The sequence below is a fragment of the Mustela nigripes genome, chromosome 1 (genome assembly GCF_022355385.1).
Source record: "Mustela nigripes isolate SB6536 chromosome 1, MUSNIG.SB6536, whole genome shotgun sequence".
NCBI lineage: Eukaryota > Metazoa > Chordata > Mammalia > Carnivora > Mustelidae > Mustela > Mustela nigripes.
Genome location: NC_081557.1, coordinates 23,090,240 through 23,113,648, shown reverse-complemented (window position 1 = coordinate 23,113,648; position 23,409 = coordinate 23,090,240). Strand labels below are relative to the sequence as shown.

Sequence of the window (23,409 nt, the reverse complement as noted above, 5' to 3'; positions counted from 1 at the left end):
GACTTATTTCGCTAAGCATGATACGCTCTAGTTCCATCCATGTTGTCGCAAATGGCAAGATTTCATTTCTTTTGATGGCTGCATAGTATTCCATTGTGTATATATACCACATCTTCTTGATCCATTCATCTGTTGATGGACATTTAGGTTCTTTCCATAGTTTGGCTATTGTGGACATTGCTGCTATAAACATTCGGGTGCACGTGCCCCTCTGGATCACTACGTTTGTATCTTTAGGGTAAATACCCAATAGTGCAATTGCTGGGTCATAGGGCAGTTCTATTTTCAACATTTTGAGGAACCTCCATGCTGTTTTCCAGAGTGGCTGCACCAGCTTGCATTCCCACCAACAGTGTAGGAGGGTTCCCCTTTCTCCGCATCCTCGCCAGCATCTAGAATTATTTTTTTAACTTAGATTTTAATCATTTAGAATTGCCGTGAAGCCCAAATGAGAGACTACATGGGACAGGCTGTGAGTGAAGTCATCACGCAAATGCAAGCTTATGACTGCTGTTTGCTGGGTGAGGTTCTCTCTCAGAACATGCAGGCAAAAATTTAATCCACGCCGATAGCTGATAGTAAGCACACGCGAATGCACGCAAACACTTCTGTGCCCCCCTCACATTCTTCTACACAGCTACCACCGCCACGTCAGATAAAAGCATCAGGACAGGCTTGAAGGGTTCGGATGGAGTGGGTTGGAAAGGTACACGTGGGATCCAACTGCACGGGCTCTGCAGGACTCGGCTTTGGAATTGGTACTTACTGATATGGCTCCGTACGAATGGGAGGTAGAAAGCAAAGTGATCGGTTTTGCTTTCTCCTTTTTCAAATAAACAGGGCAGTTGTTAAACCAGAAGTGAATCTGATCCCATGCGGCTTTAAGAACAGTCAGCTGCATTCTGGAACAGGCAAAAATGTAAACAGAGCCTGTAACTCTAGAGCAAAGGCAGGACACCCATAGGTTTCATATGGGAGAGTCTACGGGCCCCGTGCCAAGAAAAATGAAATGTTAGCCTGGGCCTTTAAACAGAATCATGTAAAAGCGGAGTGCATATTTGTTTAGCACACACACAGACCTTTTTCTGTGCCAATACCTTTCTGAACCCACAGACCTTTTTCTGTGCCAATACCTTTCTGAAAGCTGGAATCCCGGAGACGGTGGTAGGAACCAATATTGTTTGTCCAGTCCTGTTCTTTGGCATGAAAGGACTTTCCTCCTGAACATGGAGAGGTTTTTTTCTTCCCTTTTTTTTTGGTTGGCCCAAGTTAATTACAAAGTATGACTGTGAAAATAAAATAAATGAGCCCATTCTACCCATCCCCATATCTGAATTCTATCATACGAGTTGCCAATTGGTTTCCTAATCCTCTTACTCAATATCTGCTGTTAATTTGTTCGCTATTTCAAGAACTTGAAGACTGTCAGCAAAATACATGATGCATTACAAAACTTATAATTGGAAATAAAAACATCTGAAGCTTTTCTGACAGGGTAAACATAAAGTACTATTGCACTGATCAGAACAAGGAAACGTGAGCAACCTTGTAGCTATTTCTGTGCAGACACAATTACAAATGCTAACTCCCACTTTTTAAAAATGCTGAGAAAATTGTATCTAAATGAAGGAATGAATGGGCTCAACATGTTTGTGGATCTGCAATGAGGGGCAGGGAGGAAGGGAAAAAACCATCCTGCTCACACTTCCTTTACAGAAGCAACTCCATGGGCTTTCTCTTGTTCTGCAGCCATTTTAGAATTAACACTGTCTGGGGCCCGATCTAATTGTCCTGCCACAGAAGTTAAGGCACTTCCTCCACAGTTACTAAATCTGACAAATTACACCTGGGTCTACTCTAACATGAAAAAGTGTGTTCTTTGTTCCTGACCTCTTGGTCAGCATAGAGATCAAATTCCTGGACATCGGAAAGCCCTGCTCATATTCATTAAAAGCCACGGGAGACCAGCCCTGCATTTCTGTTTCAAGAGGGGAACAAGGTGCAGCCACTGCCAAACAATAAGACTGCTCTGCTGGGGTCAGAGCACTACAGGCTTTTTTTTTTTTTTTTTTTTTTTTTTTTTTTTTTTTACTTTTTGCAGCTTGGCTTCTGATCAATTAGTACCTGGGTTTTTGCACCCCCCCCCCCACACACACACACAAATACAGCATCTTCATCTTAGTATCAAAAGAACAACCGAAACAAACAAACAAAACAAAAACACAAAGGCACTGGTCGATTTTTAAATGGCAACTGAGTTTCCTGAAATCTGTTTGTACTAAGATGCTGGCTAGAGATCCAGGAACCAAAAATACAAAGCTGATTTAAAAATTCCACCTTTCCCCCCTACCTTGTGGCCAAACATTAAAATTTTGTCTCTGCCTTCAAACCATACCCTCAGCTTTTGGAAAAGACAGAACTCAAAGTGATCATAAACAGGAAATCAGGAACCAAGGTGGTGGCAGAAAAATCAACACAAGGGATGCAAAAAATCCACAAGTTTTCCTGTCGTGGGACCCAAGTCCTTGGCAGACCTAATCGCCTGGCAGCACAAGACCGTCTCCTTCTCCCCCAAAGAGGGAGAGGAAAACACAGCTGGAGAAGTTAAGAAAAGCTGTGTCTAAACCGTTACTCCCAAAGATGCGAATACATCAGGCTTCATTCCTTTCTTCCAGATACTTGGAAAAACAAGATGGTGAAGAAATATATACAGAAACTGCAGAACCTGCCATGAGACCTCCTAAGCCGGGGGTGCTGCCTGGATCTAGTCAGCTCTTGTCCTCCTTCCAAGGGAGCACCTTTCTTCTGGGACAAGGCAGCCCACTTACATCTTCTTCTGTGTAAGTAGGCCACGGAATTTCCTCAGACCTCGTCCCTGAGAATCTAAGAAGGACCCCAGTGTACCCCTATTGCAAATACACAGGGATCCTTAGAAGTGTTGCAAGTTATTCTCCAGGTACAGATTCCAGCTAAATTGTAAATTAGAGACATTGCTTTAATTCTCCTTCATCTTTGGGAAGCTTTCAGCTGTGCTATCAGCTAAAACAGCGTAATGAATATAGACTAATATTCCTCTTCAATACTGAAAGCAAGTCACGATCTACATTTTTAAAACACAGGAGTTACCGCTGTCTTTCTGGTGGGATGGGAATCCCCTCTGAGAAATCCGTGACAGGATGGAAATCCTTTGTATCAAGGATCTTATTTTGATCTATGTTTGGAAATTAAGACCACTAGTAATATCAAAGTTCACTGGAAAAGCCCGGGAACCAAACTTAAACGGGCTTACATTGTTTGGGGGCTGGAATAACTAACGGGTAACTAAGCAGACATTCACCTATGGGTGGGTCTCAGGGATGGGGAAAAACCTAACTTCTGAAGGGAGAAAAGCAATAGCTCTGGTATAAATCCCCCCTCAACGTTGCTTCCAGTCAAACTCTTAAGTGAAAGTGGTTACAAAGTATACAAGATTAAAATAATCAAGCATGCTGGAAAATATGGATACTCTGAAAAGTTTAGCTTTGGTGACCATTTCAGCGAGTGCTGGATGAGAGATACTAGGGCAGACCTTGCTGGTCCTATTTCACAAAAAGAGAAGTTCAGGGATTGGCCGCATGTCACTCAATCAGTAGCGGTGAAACTTAAGCTCCAACACACCCTATCTGACTCCTCGTCTAACAGTCTTCAAACGAAGATGGGAAAAGTATAAAGTAGATTTGGAAGATTAGCCCCCCTTATCAGTAATAGCTCACACTCATTAGATGCTTACTCTATACCAGAAGTCTTTGGGGTGCTGTGGATGCATTAACTCATTTAGCCTCATAGCAACCACAGGAAAGAAGTAATGCCACCATCTCCCACTTTAAAGATGAGAAAAGAGAGACCAGGAGATGCTCAGAAACAGGCCCAAGGTACCAGGGCTGAGTAAATGGGAGAGCTCGGAAAATCTGTGCTCTCTGCATAGAAAGGCTAAAGCACGGGCATTCCCAAATCAGTGTTCAGATTATCAGCAGTCCTGGGAATATTTTATAAAAATTTTTGAATCTAAATTCAATTTAGTTAACATATACTGTATTATTCACGTCAGGGATAGAATTTAGTGATTCATCAGTCTCATGTAACACCCAGTGCTCATTATATCCACTGCCTTCCTTAATGCCCATCACCCAATTACCCCAAATCTGCTCACCCACCTCCTCTCCAGCAACCCTCAGTTGTTTTTTTTTTTTCCCAATAGTTAGGAGTCTCTTATGGTTTGCCTCCTTCTCTGTTTTCATCTTATTTTATTAATTTTAACAAAATATCTTCCCAGTGAGATCCAAATTACTGATACCTCCAAAATATATATCCTTAGTCCAAAGACAAAACACAGCAATTCGTATGGGTGATACAAATTCCATTTAAAGATCCCCCTTATTGTAAGGAAGTGCTAGGCAGGAAACAGTTAAAACTTTCTGAAAATCTCAACAAATTATGTGTAAAGACAACTTTAGGGTAACATTTCAGAAGACTCATCCTACCTACCTTCTTGATTAAACCACCCTATTAAAATAAACAATTTTTGAATGACATCAATTCAGCTCAGACATAAACATTGTCTGAAGTCTTTACGCCCCATCACATCACATATTTCCACCATCGAAAACGATTATGCCCCATCACATATTTGAATTACTATGTGGTTTGTGGGTTTTAAAAAATTTTTTTTTAATTTTTATTTTATATATTTATTATTTCTTGAGATGCTGCAAGATCTGCCTTTGGATCCAAAAATCATTCCTTCATTCATCACAGCTGTCAACCAGTGTAACTAAACCTTCTCCCAAACAGATTTTAATCTGCTCAGATAATGGAGGAAGTTTGCTTGCTATCATCACTTCAGCAACTATCAATCCAGAGATTTCTGAACATGTGGCTTGTTCTGGAACAGCCTTCCATAATCTTTTAGAAATCATCTTTGGGTATTAAAAAAATATATCTTAATTCCACATAGAGCTTCTCTGCCAATCAGAGGTCATTCCTAAACTACAGCATAGCCATTAAGAAGGGAGCTAGAAGGGAGGAAAAGCTCCCTCTCCAGACCTTTGTCCAGAAATGCTAATACCGACATTGGACATTACCATGTTTTCAGCTCACACTTGGATAGGACCAAATCCCTTTACCACCTTCTTGCATATACAAAACATTCCCTGATGTACTTCCGTCAATCACCACTGCGCTGGACATCACCACCGCAGATTATAAACCCCAATTACCACACTGCCACCATCCCCCTCTCAGTCATACCGCACACCCCAGAGTCAGACTCAAAATCAGCACAGGATGCTGCCAACTCAGTCTGGGTGATCACTGAGCAGTCACTTAACCTTTCTGTGCCTGAGTTTTTTTCACCAGCCAAATCAGAATCGCAACAGTGTCCATTTCTTTTTTTTTTTTAAACATTTTTTTTTAAGAATTTATTTATTTATTTGACACACAGAGATCACAAATAGGCAGAGAGGCAGGTAGAGAGAGAGAGGAGGAAGCAGGCTCCCTGCCGAGCAGAGAGCCCAATGCAGGACTCGATCCCAGGACCCTGAGATCATGACCTGAGCCGAAGGCAGAGGCTTCACCCACTGAGCCACCCAGGCGCCCAACAGTGTCCATTTCTTAAAAGCATTTTAAGGAAAATGAGATAAAAGATAAAAGATCTAGAACAATGCATGGCATAGAGTAGGTACTGAAGTAAGAGTTCAGTCATTGTTGGGCTGATTTTAAAACAAAATATATACTTCTTGTATTCCTGCATCAGTCCTTCTGGATCCCAATTAGTAAAGCTAGGGAAAAAAAAAGATCAGCTGTTGAGAAAATAACCCCACTTTCTACTGTACAGAGGACAGACAAAACTGTCGAGTGGGATGGCCAATCTGAATTCATGCTCACTGTCTGTCCTCTTCCGGCCTTATCTGTAAATCCAGTGCAGGGCTGGGGTACTTCTCCAATTAGGTAAGTAAAGGTTAGTCCTTCTGCTCTTATATACACACAGAGCTCTCAAAAAAGTAAATTAATTAATTAATTAATTAATTAAATCCAAAGCTCCTCTGATACTGATCTTCTAGTCTAGAACTCCCATTTTAAAGATGAAGAAACTGGTTTGGAGGCTAAGTGACTTGCTCAAGTTCACATAATTACTCCAGGAGCAGAACCAAGGCCAGAAAATGATCATTACCCTACACAAACCACCAGGCACTCTTCCATATCCATTACACATGTCACTTAATTTAATCCTCATAACAATCCTCTAAAGTAGGTATTATCTCCATTGTCTTAGAGATGCAGAAAATGAGGCTCATTCTCTGTAAACTAATGTCTTCAAAAGTACACAACTGACAAATGATAGAGACAAGGTCAAATGCTTCCTGTCTGGTCCCAAAGAATACACACCTGTTTCAAGTTTTCTAGAGCTCAGGGCTAGAATTCTCCGTACTGAGTCTCAACCTTTAATGTTCAAACTGAGCATACCTCAGCCTCATCTGGGGAGCTTTCAAAATACAAATTGCTGGGCTCTACCTCGAGAAGGGGAATCAGAGTCTCCGGGGAGGTATGGCTTCAAAAAGGTGTCATTCTTCAGAACTGGTCGGGTGATTCTGATTCAAAGCAAGATTTGAGAAACCCTAATCTAAGAAGACATTTCAGGAATGCTTGCAGTATAAAATGAGCGGTAAAGGAGTTACCTAGAATGTTCAGAGTAGCTGAATCTGTGTGTGAAGTAGCTGAAGGTGACCCTCCCCTAAAACCTTCTGTGTCCCACTGACACACACGCAGCCCAGTCACATAAACATGTACATATCGAACCATAGCCCTACTTCCACTCATCTTGCCTAAGGAAATCGGCACCCCAATGAAAACAAGCGCTGTTCTTCCCAGCAGTTCCAGAATCTGTGTTGTGTTCGAAATGCAGCAATAAGCTTTCTTTCCACCCTTATCTGCTGCACCACAATTTCTTAGGGCCGAGCTAAAAAAAAAGGGGGGGGGGGTTGTTTCAATGAGCACTTACCAAGGTGCCCCGTATATCCTGAATCCCTTCACTGTTACCTCCGAGTCTTGTAAGTAAATACTGTTTGTCAGGAGGGACTGAACGTTGTCAAAGTCCTCTGGTTTCAATTTGGACACAGAGGGGAAACGGTAGTAGTCCTGTTTAACAAGGTCTGCCATGAATTCCTTATCAAATGTCAGTTCATGATTCCCAGCAATCACTATTTTATATTCATATGGCAGGTTTCCTGAAATAAGAAAAAAGAGTACCAATTAGCACGTTCATTTCCCATCACAAAGTACAACAGCCCAGACTGTGTGATTAGCAGACAGTATACCCAAATGAAATAGCTCACGCATTCCTTTATATTTCCATGGGAACTAAAATTTATGACTACGCCTTTATGATTGCAAAAATGACAATAAACAGGAGAGAGGAAGCTGCTAAGAAGCTTAAAAGCTACTAAGAAGACATTCAGCTTTCTAGTTCCATTTCCCTCTTCTGTATGCTATAGATTCACTGTGATGAATCACACTTTATAATTATCCAGTGAAAAGCACTTTAATCACGATCCTTAAAAAAGGTCTGGACTTGGTTTGGTCCTCAAAAAATAAGCCAACCAACTGTTCTTAACAACTCAAATGACTGCTTGATTTGTAGGATATCCTTCAAAAGTACATTGAAGTATATCATGCACTGCCGAGCATTCCACAATGTACATAAATGAAAGGAACTCCGGAGTACAATTTCATATTGTAAGTTAAAATTTACCTTGTGGCTTGTGAATAAAAAGAACGTTAATAATGGCCCCCTGATTAGAAGGCTAACTTTCCTCCCATCGGGATGGGAGAAGAAACTGTAAAGCTTAACCCCCTTTTAATATTTATGGTATGGAAATGTGAGTTCTCGGTGTGTGCTTTTTATGCAAAAGTTTCCCGATCAAAATGAGATAATTCTGGGAAGAAGAATGAAAGCTATAAAGGAAAACCCAAACACCAGACTTCTGCATAGATTTATAATGTTTGAATAAAGTACAGATCATACATATTAATAACTCACCGTGATGCTATAAGAACCAAACTCCAAAGGGAGATAGTGCTGGGCAGCTGTCCCCATCCTGAAATTAATGCCCTTTTCTCTTCTTTGTCATTACCCATCCCTCAAGCCTCACTGCAGAGCTGCTGCTCATTTTATTTTATTTCATTTTATTTTAGGAGAGAAAAGGGTGGGGCAATGGTGCCTATAATTCCAGCTTCCTGAGACTCCTGGGTCCAATGCAAAATTAATGTTTCCTGCTATTCCAGGAAGAATGAAAGTTACCACTAGCAGGAAATTGGATACACTTGTTGTAGGAATTGGTCCTTACCAGCAAGCCAGAGTCAATGATTTAATTAAAGAAGTTTAGTGGGGAGGAAAATTATATTTTGGAAGTGGGGGCAAGTTTTGCCATAGGTACTTGGACTTCAGCAATGCAAACTGCAGAAAACTGGGCTGTGAAGTCCTCAGTCCCAGCAGCGCACTGCAAGCGTGTTTGCTAACATTGAATTTTTTTTTTTTTTTTTTTTTTTTTTTTGAGAGAGAGCAAACACCGGTAGGGGTGGGGGGTAGAGGGAGAGGGGTAGAGAATCTTAGGCAGGCTCCGTGTTCAGCATGGAGCCCAATGCAGGGCTTGATCTCAAGACCCCGAGATCATGACCTCCGCCGAAATTAAGAGTTGAACAAGTGCTTAACCGAATGAGCCACCCAGGTGCCCCTGAAATGATTTTTAAGATCACCAGAGTATGCTTTGTAATGCTATTTTCTTTAGCTTTCGATTTTTAGGTTTCTGTCAGTAATGAAATTGCATATATAGCACACGGTTTAATAGGGAGGCTTAAGAGAGAAATGAAAGCAGTCAGAAAATAACACCGCAGAAAGCAGCCACTGCAAACACTGCGGCCCAGAGTCCCTGAATATCCTGACTACTAGCGCACAATCTGTGGAACATGACTTTGGCCTCAGTTCTGTGTACAGCCGTGCTGAAGCGCTCACGGAAAACAGGGAGCCTCTCTCAAATGTATGTTTTTGCAAGTTCATAATGCGCACTAGCATAAGGCAATAAGGAGTGTGATGTATGTTGCGAGCTACTTGGACAGAATGATATCTTGCACAAGTCCTTGCATTTAAAATACATTTGAGAGATGTATTAACGGGCCGCAAATCCGCGATGACCACGCACACTGGGAATTTCTGAGAAGCCCCTGGACTCTAACATCATGGCTCTGTGACCCCCTTTGGCCCGATACTGCACGCCCAGAGTCGCCTGTGCCCCAGAGCCAGAACGGGCTGAAACATTTTCCTTGACGGTAATCTGTTTCAAGGCAGGTCGGACCTGCATGAGTCTTTGAGCAACTCTATTTGTACAAGTCACGCTATAGCTGCCCAGTTCCGTTTTAATCATTCATGACGACGGACTCACTGTAAGCCTTTCTTTCTGCACCACAGCTCTCACAAGAAGGCCTGCCTTCTTGCTTTTTCCATTTTAGAATTTTGGTTTAGGAAGGGCACGGGTGAGACAGAGAAGGCAAAGGGAGTATATTTTCCTTCTTGGAACATTTTTTTTTTAAGAGAAAGTGAAACTGGTGCAGATTAAATCTCCTTCAGGAAGACCTCTCTTTGGTGTCTTTTAAATCAAATTTTGGAGACACAGCATAAAGAAGTAGCCACCAAAATGATGATATTTACACACTGCCAGCGAACTCATTTCTTTCTGAGAATCCAGTAGTAGTTTCCAACTTCCACCCTCTGTTACCTATGTAAGTAAAAGCAGGAAGGCTGACAAATCTCCTGTTACTTGATGGTATCTTTTATTTTTTTTCAAGACTAGCTTAATTCAGAAGGCTCTGCAGTCAAGCTCCAAACTTCTTGGTATTCAAATAGCATCATTTAAAAATTGTTAGACAAAGAGGTGCCTGCCTTGATCCATTTTATTCAGATCAGGCCACTGAAGTTGACCTGCCTGAATAAAAAAACCGAGGCTATATACAGTTATTCTGACACGGAAAAATTCTTGCTTTGAATGACCTAAAGAACTCTAACTAAGCATTCCATCTTTCCCAAGACATGCTATATGTTCTACTATCAATTTACAAGATTATTTTAAGTGAAATGGAGATAAACTTTTGACAAACTGTCAAATTGTTCTGGAAGTTTTAAAAATGCATATTTGGAGAAATACAATACGGCAGTACAAATAATGATATATGGCTTCAGTTTTTGTTTCTGTTTTTCATCGCTACTTTCATTTTTCTATTTTTCCATATAAAATAAGAGGTGATCTAAAGAAAACTATTGAGCAAATCATAGTACAGATAATTCACAAGTATGGCAAAGTAATGACTACAGCAAGGAAATGAATGAGATGTGGGAAATTGGCCCATCTTCTCATGTCCTCTTGATCTCATTCTTTCCACTCTCACTGGCACTTAAATTTTCCAGACATCTATCTTTGATATTTTGGGTCTCTCTCTATATATATTTAATTCTCCTTCTTACTGAGTTGGGTTTACCAAACCCAAGAAAACAAAAACAAGCAGCCATTGACTTATGTGCACGCGCACACACACACACACACACACACACAAACACCCACACCTCTCACATACAATCCTAAACCATGCTTATTTTTCAGATGCTTCTTCATTTCACATCTAAACTTTCGGAAAGAGGATTCCAGAAGCTCACAGCTGGTAGGCCAAATACAGCCCACAGATGTATTACAGTTGGCCCTCAATGCTGTTTTGTGTTTTGTTTTTAAATTGAACATTTAGAAATCAGGCGATGTCATACAAAAAATTCTGATTTTCTAGCTCCTTTTGGAAAATCAGAAGACCAGTCACTACCGACCATCCAATCGGCCACAGACCTTTCCACTCCCTACGACTTCTCACACTTGGCCCACTTACCACATTTGTGTTGTCCGACCATGCCCTCTGTTATCAGAATGAGCAACTAAGAGACACGTGGTTACTCAGACCTTACCCCATGCAATCTGGTTTGTGTTTCTATTCTCTTCCCAAAGCTTTCCCAGAATGTCAATAATAACTTCCTAATAGCCAAAGCGCAGACCTTTTCTCTCTTCTCATCTCCAGGGATCATGCTGCAGTGACATCCCTGTCCTTCAAAGTCTCTATCCCCTTGGGGCGCCTGGGTGGCTCAGTGGGTTAAAGCCTCTGCCTTCGGCTCGGGTCATGATCCCAGGGTCCTGGGATCGAGCCCTGCATCAGGCTCTCTGCTCAGTAGGGAGCCTGCTTCCTCCTCTCTCTCTCTGCCTGCTGCTCTGCCTACTTGTGATCTCTGTCTGTCAAATAAATCAATAAAATCTTTAAAAAAAAAAAAAGTCTCTATCCCCTTGACATTGGATGCTGCACTCTCAGGTTCACCTCCTCCCTCTGTCCCATTTCTTTCCTTCCTTTTCTTCCTCAGCCCCCTTTGCCTCTTGTCTCATTCTCGGTTGACTCACTTCATTCTCCCTCTCCATCTTTACTTTTATGGATTTAATTAATATTTTCTTATAGTATGTCTCACCCTTCTATTCTCTGTGATTCAATTTTAAACTATTACAGTTTAAACGACGGAAGCAGCGTAAGGTTAAGAGCAGGGACTCTGCTGCAGGCTTCACCACACTGGCTGCATGACCTTGGTCAGAGTCCTTATGTTCTCTCAAGTGTGCTAGCAGAATGAGGACAACAACTGCACCCACCTCATAGTCTGTGCTCAAGATAAAATGAGATAAGATTTCTAAAGCACACGCATGGTATGGACTAAACAATCAGTGCACGTTAATTATCGTTTTACTCATTTTTCTTAATTTTGCCTTTTGCATGTGACTTGTCTCCCCCTAGACTATAAAGTCCTTGAAGGTACAGATCGTGGCTTGTGGCTTCATATTTGACCCAAAATACCCAGTTCCATCCCTTCCAAATGGCAGGCACACGATTAGTATTCACTGAATAAGTGGAAGAATGAACGAACTTCTGCAAGATTTTCCAGGAGCTTTTTTAGGAGAATTATGGGCACTGAGCTTGTCCTCTTGGGATATGACAGTTTAACCGTTGTCACACTGTCCTCCTCCTCCAGAGACACAGGTTTACTCAGAATTTACCCAATTTAAGCCTTCTGAAGTGTCCCACTCTGCCCCCAAATTCAATCTAGCCAAAAAAGTCTCTAACAAACCATTTTTTAACTGGCCTTTTCCTTCATCTAAATGGGGGGAAAATAATACCATCCCCCACCAAGGTTTGGTACACATTAAAGCAGATGCTGCATGTAAAGAACTTGCAGTTTCTAACACTTCATGATGATTCAACAGATATTAGCTGTGACATACTGGTTGTTAACAATGATTACCCTTTCCAGGTACCATCCAAGAAAATATTCGGTGATCCACAAATTGGATCACTCCCTGGTCACGGTGGCACAAGGTCACTACTCCCAAGGAAAAACATCTGGGATGGTCTAATGCATCCTTCAAGTTAACAAAAGCATTATTAGAGTCATGAAGGCATCTGGATCTAGAGGTGGTGGGTGGCCTATGAGGCCTTCAACCTGCACACTGATTGCTTTTGTCAAGATGATTCTGACCTTGCAAAGTGTGTCTCTCCTGAATACATCACTTTTTTCCTCCTTCTGTTATCCAGTTACACATCACTTCTAGTATTTACTGACTGCCAAAAAAATGTGCCAGAGTCAGCCTCTCATTCACAAATGAATAGTATAAACCATGATTAATCGCATCTCTCCAGAGGGACTACTCACCTGGACGATCCCTCACATCTTCCTAGAATCAGATACTAAACACGATCTCCATATACTACCAGAAGAGTATATAAGAATATAGAGAGGAATAGAATGTCTAGAAACGTTGAAGATCTTCAGATATGCACATGTCTGATAAAGCCACAACAACTTTAAAGCAGACACACGGTGAACTGGGTCAAGGTCAGCCTCCCTTCCTTACCAAACTCTGGACATTGAGTGTGTGACTTAAAGCGGCCCCCATGAATAACAGCCCATGACCTCAGCAGGCTCTTCAGAGACAGCCGCATCTGGTGATTTGAAAGTGTGATCCGTGAGCCTCAGAGGGCGGGAGCCGGGCGACGTGAGGAAAGAGACAAGGGCAGAGGTCAGAGACCTGTTCCCACGTTCACCACTGGTTTCCTTTCCTTTACGATTTGGGGAAAGATTTCCTGTGAAGGCTTAGCCCTGGCTTAAAAATATTCAACAGAAAAACCACTGGTTTATCCAATTCCATTTTCCTGATGAAGAAACAGAGTGCCAGAAAGGTGCGGCCAATTGCTAAGCTAAATCACGGGCCACACTGGAGGCACAAGTGGGATGAGAAGAACTCTTCCGCCTCCCGCACTAGTTTTCTTTCAGGTGATCCCAAATTTTTAAGAGTCTTATGAAGTTTGGCTTAAGACCTACCTCTTACATGAGTCCTCCTCATACCCTTCATCCATCTATGGCGATCCTTTTCCCTAGCTCTAGGCAGCGGCAGCCTTTTCTGTCCGGATCAAGAAATAGAACTGGCTACGTGATGGATTTCTCCTCCCGCGGTCATGAAGCAGTTTCAGCTCCATACTATGACAACACATATCCTGGCTCAGTGAAGGCATTCCCCAAATGCTACTGCAGCTGTGGGTGTAATTTCTTACCCATCTGCTCTCAGAAGAATTTGGGAGCCTACCCAAGGAAAGGAAGGTCATGGCCTTGAGAAGGAGAAGGAAAAAAGCTCCTGTGCCCAGCTTTATGCAGGGTCCCAGAATTTGAAAAAAACTTGGCTATGTTATAAGAATTAATATGAGACTTTGACAGGGGAATAGTAGTCCAAGATAGCAAACCCAAATGCCTACAGGGACCAAAGACATAAAGCAAAAATGTGAACTGGACTAGGTGGAAATAACAGCGGTTGTGAGGACTAGCACACATGTGCATCACCATTTAAAAATAAACATATATCAACACTTCTCTGGCCAAACAAGAGTCCTTGCCAGCTTGACCCCCCAAAATAAAAATTAATGTCCTTCAAAATTAAGTATCATACAACTGTCACCTATTTTTCTGCCACGAATCACTATAAAATGTATTCCTCTGGAAAATTCAAAACTCGAAGTCAATTCCAGAACAGTCACTTTTCTTGGGAATCTGCCCACCACCTGCAAGAAGATGACCCCTGCCCCATATTCTCCGTTCGTCATGAATGGTGAACGTGGGAAACAGGGAAGGCCAAAATGGCCATTAGGTTTGGCTAATGCCAAATACTGCCTTCCCTATACCCCATTTTTTTAAATCAAAGATCTAATAAGCAAGATTAACTGGCTGCTGTCTCCTAATTTCTGCTAAAACTGGGGGAAGTAAAAAAAAAAAAAAAAAATCCCAAGTACAATAGTAGTTCTTTGTGAAGAACTCTGAGAGCATCCCAAAGCAAACATGGCTTGCCAGGTATCGAAAGGTGACAAATTTCAAGATCTCCAATCTCCACGCCCACTCCCCTCTATACCTTCAATGATAGCCTTGGGAAATATAGAAAGACAAAAAATGTGTGGCATAATGCTCATATTCAATAAAGCTTACTGTGCAGCAAGAAGAAAACACAGAGATGACGAGACAAGAGGAGAACCTGCTATAGTTTCCAGATACCCAGGAAAATCAAACTCACAAGGCCAAGCTTCAGGCCTACTTCCCCTTGGCAGTATGCTAGAAAAAAAACACTAATTTGTGAAATTAAAAAAGAATAAAACAGATATATAGCCAGACCTATTATCATGGGACTGCTTCTAAACAAAAGAGATACGTTACAATTCAATCACTTTTCTGAAATCTTCAGCCTGCGGTGGGGGCAGTGCCAGGGGCCTGTTTTAAAACACTGCTCCTTAATGCCAGTGTTATAAAAGGACCTTGTTATACCCCCAAGGTGGATAAAAGGCAGCAATTTTTTTTTCTGTTTAAAATTATTATTGTATTTTTAATATCATGACTCCAGCAGAGAGGGAAAATGTCCAAACTCTTGAAATCTCTATTCCACTGAGAACTAAGAGCAACTTGGGCTTGAAAACTGTTCAAGCAGAAAATTTTGCAGGAGGATGAAAGGAACAAATAATAATCCCAGTGACTCGGAGGATGAAAGAACCATGAGGTTCTGGGATGGACTAAGGAGAGGCGTCATGGACATTCCTTGCCTGGATTACCGGGGGCTGATAGCTGAGCGGGGCTGAGTTGAGCCTGGAGGCAGGGAGAAGATGGTCAGTTACAAGTGGGCAGAGCCCACGTTCCCCACTGTTCTCCCAGCATCGAGAAAAATGCGTGGCATTCAGTCGGTGCCCACTGCCTACTTGTTAAATGAATGAAGGGACCTCCGGCAATCCCTCTCGGCTCCACGGTTTACACTCACTTGCCTGGGCCGCAAAGCCACCAGAAACATTCAATCAGGGCAAGCTCCGTCTCCGACCTCAGTCTGTCCCCCGTCAGGCTCCATTAATTTTCACAAGTCCTGACAGCTCTAACGTGAATACTCACACTTGCTGACGGAGCCACACAGCAGGTTCAGACTGCTACCTTCTCCTCTGAAACTCATGCATTAGGGTTTCTTCCATGCTTGCAATGGGAAACCAAGTCTAAGAAATATTAAACACAGAAAACTATATTACAATAACGTCAGGGCTGAGCCGGAAACCCAGGAGAGTGTAAGGAATGCTGAGTGAAAGCCCAGTGGTCCAACTGCAGGAATGAGGGCTAGCCTAAGAAGCCACAGCTGACACGCTCCCTCCTCTTCTTCAGCCTTTTCCATGCAAAGAATCCCAAAGTACCAGAAGATGCTGTAAGCCGTAATCCATACAAAGGAGACAAGAGCCCATCCCCCACCCAGGAAAACAGGCCCCTTCTGAACCTCAGTGGTCACTGGTATTCGGTACTGAGAAGTATAAACCATGAGGGAGCAGACGGTTAGCACCCATAATGACTAAAGACATAAAAACAGCTCAAAGATTTGATTGTTTGATCTACAGGCGTTTCCTGTCTCAGCTGTAACTTTAATCCAACATAACTTTCTGTGATTTAAACATTCAGGCACACACACTCGTTCACACTTCTACATGTTAAAAGACAACTACAAGGCAGTAAAAATAAATGACAATATTAACGAATGACAATATTGTCTTTGTTTCCCAACTGAGTATCTCTAAGTTGCCACCAAGACCAACATGGCACGTTCTGCATCTGAAGATGGGGCAGTGAACTGTCCACTGAGACCCAGCTCCAACTACACTCGAGTATTTCCATCTGGCTGGACAACCAGAACCACAGGTAGCTTCTTCACTGTACTCTGTCCAACCTCTCCCTGACGAATATAGGCCTTGGCTTGTTGAGAAAGATTTATTCCCCATACAACAAATTCTATCTGAGCACTCAGAATATCTCCTTAAAGACCCTTTCACCTACTTCCCCAAGGTTCAGAAAACAAGATCCAAATCAGGATCCCACTGGATAGTCACCAGAAGAATTCACCAGAAGAACTGCTCAAGACGCGGTCAATCTCAACCCAAACAGCTGGGTGCATGTTTCTATCACTCAAATGTACCAGATGTGGGGATATATGGCACGATGGAAAGATCATGGGCTGTGGAGTAGACTGACTTGGGTCCAAGTTCCTGGTTCCATCACTTATTACCTCTGAAACTCAAACTTAAAACATGCTCATTCACCTCCATATTACTCATCAGAAAAAATGAGGATAACTGTACAACCTACGTGCCAGAGAGGATGTGCAGATGGAGTGAGATCAGGAAAGGACCTAATATGAACCTGACACATCAACAATAATTATCATCATCATTTTTACCCTGTCCTCTGTTGTCCACTGTAACCTGATTTTGGTTAAGGGGCCCATGTCCAACTTCTTACCACCTTAAAGAGTATTCCATAAATGTCTCTAATAAACTGGCAGTGTTGACTGACAAAATCCATGGTGAGCTGAAGAATATTGTTATTTTTCCCCCCACAAAGCTTTAAAAAGCAACTGAGAAAAGGCACTCCTTCCAGCATCACTTACAAAATAAGTGGCAATTATTCTACTGAATAATTAGAAGAACAAATGCAAATCCTATGTTTACATTTTCAGACATTAAATATGGTGAATATCAAATTAAATAAAAATAATACCGGCATAAAGACCATACTCTTTAAAAGAAAGAACACTTTAAGAGAATTTTAGATTCCCTCTCCATCTTAACCCTTCAAATAGTAATAAAAAAATCTTTTTTCTAATAAATGCTCTTATTTTTGCCTGCTAAAGTAATGTTTGGGCAGATGCGTGCAGGATTTCAGTGTGCAGGGATTCCAGGGGGCTGGTCCACAGAAGCCAGAGCAGAGGGTTGACAGTGGAAATAAAATCTCTGCCTTAACAGCGCCACTGGGGCTAGATGAAAATGGTCTTCTAGAACTTGATTAAAACTAAATTGAAAAAGAACATATTTGGCTAATATTACATTAGACTAAAATATAGAAATGAACCCTAATACTCTCGAAATCTAATAAGAGAAAGCCATCTCAATTTCCAAACTTTCAAAAGCATCTTCTTTAAATGCATCACAGATCAATTTACATGGTACTTTTGCCAATAAGCAAAACCAAATCACAGGTTCCAATTGGCTTATATTGGAAAGTATGAGAGCAAATGCTAGAAAATGCAATTACTGCAAACAAACTCCATTTTCTCCCCTCTGAAGGGAATTTCAGAGAATATTTTATTGCCATCAAATAATATTTCTGAAGGCATCAATACACAATTCTATTTTCTTTTCAAAGTCCCTACTCACTGGATAATCTAATCCACTCTACAGAATATCTTGAAATTTAGAGAAGAGCCCACGAAAGGGGATATTACCTTACACACACATCCTATGTCAATTTTAATAATTTGCAATCTGGACAGGATGCTGCACAAAGCAAAATTTAGGATCCAATAAAATTGACTTTTCCCATTTTATAATTCAAAGTTTTAATGAAGCACTTCAAGGACAAAATTTCAAAAGAAATCTCTCAGGGAAGGTTATTTTGATCAAGAGCGACAGCAATGAGATGGAAGAAATAGAGACCACGTTCATTTCCTCTTCTTTTTCTGCCCCCCCTCCCAACCCTTCAGTTGGCAAAATTCTCTACAAAGTAGACTTCCTGGGGATTATGAAATCATGAAAGTCTCCCTGTGATAAGTTTTGGTTTTGTTGAAACACCAGCTCCAAAAATCTTTATCTCTTTCCTTCGGAACAGTTTAGCAGCCTCATGCCACAAGCCTCCCCTCTAGGCTAAAGTAGTACAAAGTGGCAGAATTCCTTAGGAAGAAACCATTTTTGAAAAGTCTATTATGACCCTTGGGGTCCAAGGTTCCAGGACGGGGAGTTGGAGGTTCCTTTCCCATTTTTATTCCTTTCCCGTATGTCACGGTCTGAATGTTTATGTCCCTCTCAAATTTATACGATGAAATCTTAATCCCCAATGTGACAGCGTTTGGAAGTGGGACCAGGTGACTGGTCATGAGGGTGAAACCCCCATGAAAGGGATTAGTGCCCTCATAAATGAGACCCTCCAGAACTCTCTAGCCCCATCCGCCATGTGAAGACACAGCAGGAGGACACTATCTGTGAACCAGGAAGAAGGCTCTCACCAGAACTCAACTGTGCTGGTTTCCCAAGCTTAGACTTTTCAGCCTTCTAAACTGTGAGAAATAAATTTCTGTTATGTATAAGCCACCCAGTCTGTAGTACTTCATTACAGCAATCCAAGTGAAGTAAGAGATCTTAGTTTTCTAGTTTCCAGAGCTCTAGCCCTCAACATCTTGAATCTACAGTTCAAGACAAATTCATCCAGGTCTTCCTAAGTCCGTGTTTTCTCATAGTGTGCTTTGGCATATGGTGTTCTTTACAGCTCTCCTTAAATAATTCAATTAAATATGTTAAGGAGTCCAGATAATCATGGCACAGTTGGAGAGCATACTTATCTGATGAACACTGTTCCCAGAAAGACAATAAATTGAGAAAAGAGCAGAGGTGGTCAAATGTTCTGAACATTTGAAGTCAGGTGAATACATACTGCTTTAGCCTTAAATTTCCCATTAAAAGTACAAGTCCACTTTTCTCCCCATACCATACATACCCAAGCCCTCTGGCAAGGTGTGGATTAACCTTCCCTTTAGGTTCGCATCTTTTATGAGTTGAACTGTATGTATCTCCCTCAAAATCCATATGATGAAACCCTCGCTCTTAGTACTTCAAACATATGACTGTATTTGAAGATAGGGCCTTTAAAAAGGTGAATAGGGGTGCCTGGGTGGCTCAGTGGGTTAAAGCCTCTGCTTTCAGCTCAGGTCATGATCCCAGGATCCTGGGATCGGGTCCCACATCAGGCTCTCTGCTCGGCGGGGAGCCTGCTTCCTCCTCTCTCTCTCTGCCTGCCTCTCTGCCTACTTGTAATCTCTGTCAAATGAATAAATAAAATATTTTAAAAAAAAAAAAAGCTACATTGACCCCACTCCTAATCGTGGTCCCTTCCCCTCTTAAAAAAAAAAAAAAAAAAAGGTGAATAAACTGAAATGAGACCATAAGGATGGGCCTTAATCTTATCTGAATGTTCTCCTTATAAGAAGAAAAAATAGGGACATCTAGGTTGCTCAGCCAGTTAAGCATCTGCCTTTAGCTCAGGTCATGATCCCAAGGTTGTGGGATCAAGTCTCACATCGGGCTCCCTGCTCAGTGGAAGCCTGCTTCTCCCTCCACCAGCTGCTCCCCCTGCTTTGCTCTCTCTGACAAATAAATAAATAAAACCTTTATGAAAAAAAGAAGAAGAAGAAAATATGGACCAGGAATGTGCTCCCACATGAAAAGTCACAGCAAGAAGTTGGCCATCTACCAGCCTCCAAACCTGACACCTTGATCTTAGACTAGTAGCCTCCAGAACTGAAAGCAAATAAATTCTGTTGTGTAAGGCCCCAGTCTATGGTTTTTGTTACAGCACCCCTAGGAAACTAATACATCTTTCTATAAGGAAGACTTTGCTTATTAATCCATCCTACATGCTAAAGCTGAGGTGATCTTACCAGAATACAAATGCAACCATATATTCCTTCCATACACTTACAGGCTCACCCATGTGAAAATCCTCCCAGACTTCCTACTATTGCCTACGGATCAGAGGCCAAACTCCCTGTGTAGGGTGTGTAACTCTGTTACCTGGCCCCCTTCTGCCACTGCTCCACTCATAGGCTGGGCTCTGAGCCTGCTAAATGCTTACAGCTGACAGAAGGAGACTGTGTCTACAGGGCTCTTTCTCCCACTTGACCATGGACCTCAGGAGGATCAGACTATCTTTTACTCATCTTTGCATTCTCAGTAGGCTTCAGTAATTATTTGTCAAACAAATGAATGAGTCAATGAAGAAATGATTTTATCCTGGCTAGAATCATGTGGACAGGAGTAGCTCGTACCTCAGTTTTAAATTCTGAATGGCCTTAAAATGTGACAAATCCTATTTCTCTTTCATCTTCGGATGGCACCATGTGTATACATCACAAAGTATATTATTCATTTGCAACTGAGAATCTAAGTCTAATTTTAAAAATCTATTATAAGGAATTTTTGTTGTTGTTGTTGGGGAAGGCAGAGACAGTGGCCTGCACACAGTAAGGACTCAATTTTGTTGACTGAGTGAACAAATAAATGGATAAATAAATGTAAGAAAGAACTATACCCATCACACAAATAATGTGTTTCAATTTCAAAACAGAAGAGAATCACTTCTGTTGCATGATTAACATTACTCATTTAAAGATTTTCCCAACCTTTGTTCCCAGGATTGGGCAGCTTCGAGGAGTAATCAATAGTGGAGTTAATGCAATAGCCATTCATTATTTGAGGAAGGTGTCTGTATTTCTTCTTCACTGTATGCCTTCATCTGAAAGTTCTTACCCATAGGCCTCTCAGGCAAATCACTGCTGTTTTGACAGCTGGCTTTCCTGAGGCCACTCTTTTACAAATGAGCCTACTGCCCGGGCCAAACAGGACATGTGTGTGCATCTTCTCAGGACCCCAAGTTGCTGGGTCACATGAAAGAATCCACACTAACATCCTCGCAGGGCCTGCTTCTTCCCACTTGCTTCCTCCAGAAAAGTCAAGAGGCAGAAGGGTGTTCCTGACCTCTTCTCTAATTCCAGGCTCCCTGAAATTCTCACCTAGAAGAGTCCTCAGAGATCAGCATCATTCCTTCTCTGGAATGGGAACCTAAGACCCAGCAAGGCTAAATGACTCCTCCAAGGTCACCCTATGAGTTAGCTGCAAGGTGGAACCCCCCATCTTGCCGACCCATCTTTCCCCTTTCTACCATATCACACAATTATGGAGTCAGAGATGGCCTAAATGATTTGCCTTACAGATCAAGAAATTTAGGTTCAGAGAAACTGAGAGGCATTTCTGAAAGTGCTGACAATCATGAATCCGGACTTTTAAAATCAACCTGCCACAACCCACAAGTACCATCCATTAACCCTGTGAGCATATGGCCACTATTTCCTCCTATCTCAGAGATACACAAGACTGCTCAAAGTTCACAGTCGGAATCATCTTTCTTATTCTTTTTTAAACCTCTGCTATCATAGTTTAAGACCATTTTCTTTCATTTGACAAGGCAAGGCATGGCATGGGTTTAGCTATCTTAACTGTGATTTTAAGTCAGAGAGTAACTTAAAACAGTAAAAATGATCTCTCTGGACCGAGCCAATGTCCTTCCAAATTTTTCTTCTCTTTCTGACACTATGACTGAGGCACCTTTGCTGAAACTCAGCAGCAAAGATCTTCCATGAGGCTAGCATCCAATTTTTACTTATTTTTTTTTTCCACCAGAAACTAAGGAACTGATTGGCTGACGCTCAGCCAATAAGGTACCCCTTTTTTGTATCAAGTACCAAGGTGGTTTCTCAAAGTCTTGAGCAAAAGATTTTTCTAGACCGCTATCTTCCTATAATACAGTGGCTCCTCTCAGCCCTGTATTCATTTCTGCACGTCTCTGAAATACTAGCATTTTCACTAGGATTATTCTCCTCAGAGTGGGAGCTAAAGCCAGTATCATTGATTCTTAAATGCTGAAAGTAGAGGGGAAACTTTTTTTGAAAAAAACTACTTCTATTAGTTTTTTTTTTTAAATCAAGTCTTTGAAATGTTTTAGCCAGAAACTGGAGATCAGATACACTAGCAGGAAAAGAAAGTCTTTTTGCAGGTTCTAACCTTATTCTCCACAACTAAGAACACCAACCACTTCTATTCAAACCCATCTAAAGCCCATAAAGTTGATTTCTTAGTAGGAAGATCTGGCCAAATTTCAGTTCTTTGGGATAAACCATTCTTACTTTTAAATTCTGTCATGTGGCACATTTCAACTGCACGTTCTCAGATTCACCCACTTTGTAGTTTCCTTTCCCTTTGAGCTCATTTAAAAAGCTGATTTCAAAATTCTTGCAAAGTCAGGTCTCAACCTAATTTCCTAATCCAGCAGCCTGTGGAAAAGAAATCCTATTAGATCCCATTAAATCTCATTAAATCCCCGACCCTCTCAAAAGTCAGGATGAGATTTGAGAATGCCCATGGAATGATCACAGTCTTTCTACAACAGTCACACTATTCCCCCAGATTGTTGGGTAGGACAGTCAGTATGTTTGGTCTGGGCTAGGAATTAATGATGCACAAAACAGAAAAGGGTCTCTTATGGAGCCCCTGTTGGAGCTTATACTCAGCTAGGAGCAAAAGACAATAAAGGAGTAAATATCTACTAATTCAACTTAGGTTATGATAAATGCTAGGCAGGGAATTAGCAGGTGCTATGAAAGAAAGTCACAGTGGATATCTACCGAGGCATGGCAATCAAGGGTCGGGTCTTTTTTTTTTTTTTTAAAGACTTTATTTATTTATTTGACAGAGAGAGAGAGAGATCACAAGTAGGCAGAGAGGCAGGCAGAGGCGGGGGAGGGAGAAGCAGGTTCCCTACTGTGCAGAGAGCTCAAGGTGGGGCTGGAGCCCAGGACGCTGAGACCATGACCAGAGCCAAAGGCAGAGGCCTAACCCACTGAGCCACCCCAGGCACCCCAAGGAAAGGGTCTCTGAGGGGGATCAGTCAACATTTTCAGTCTTTCCAGCGCTTTATCAATAATCAGTTAGGAAAGACTTCCCAAAATCATGTGAAACACGATGTTAGGAGGCATGAAGCACATCTGTGCAGGTGTGCACACACACGCACATGTACACACATGCACGAGATGTGTAGAACAGTATATCAAACACACGGTTCCTTTAAAACCTCAATTCTCATGAGAACACTCA

At 41.7% G+C, this 23,409-nt stretch overlaps 1 protein-coding gene across 5 annotated transcripts in view; it reads right to left on the bottom strand.

The window, feature by feature from the left end:
- Positions 1–23,409, bottom strand: part of MPPED2 (metallophosphoesterase domain containing 2) — a 176,934-nt gene that overhangs the window by 84,631 nt on the left and 68,894 nt on the right. For all 5 annotated transcript variants that reach the window (XR_009405442.1, XM_059406619.1, XM_059406647.1 and 2 more), the window contains exon 4: positions 7,037–7,262. Coding sequence is in view for 4 of the 5 variants with exons in the window: in XM_059406619.1 (XP_059262602.1) it covers positions 7,037–7,262 (226 nt within the window). In the remaining variant the exon portion in view is untranslated. The remainder of the gene's footprint in view (positions 1–7,036; positions 7,263–23,409) is intronic.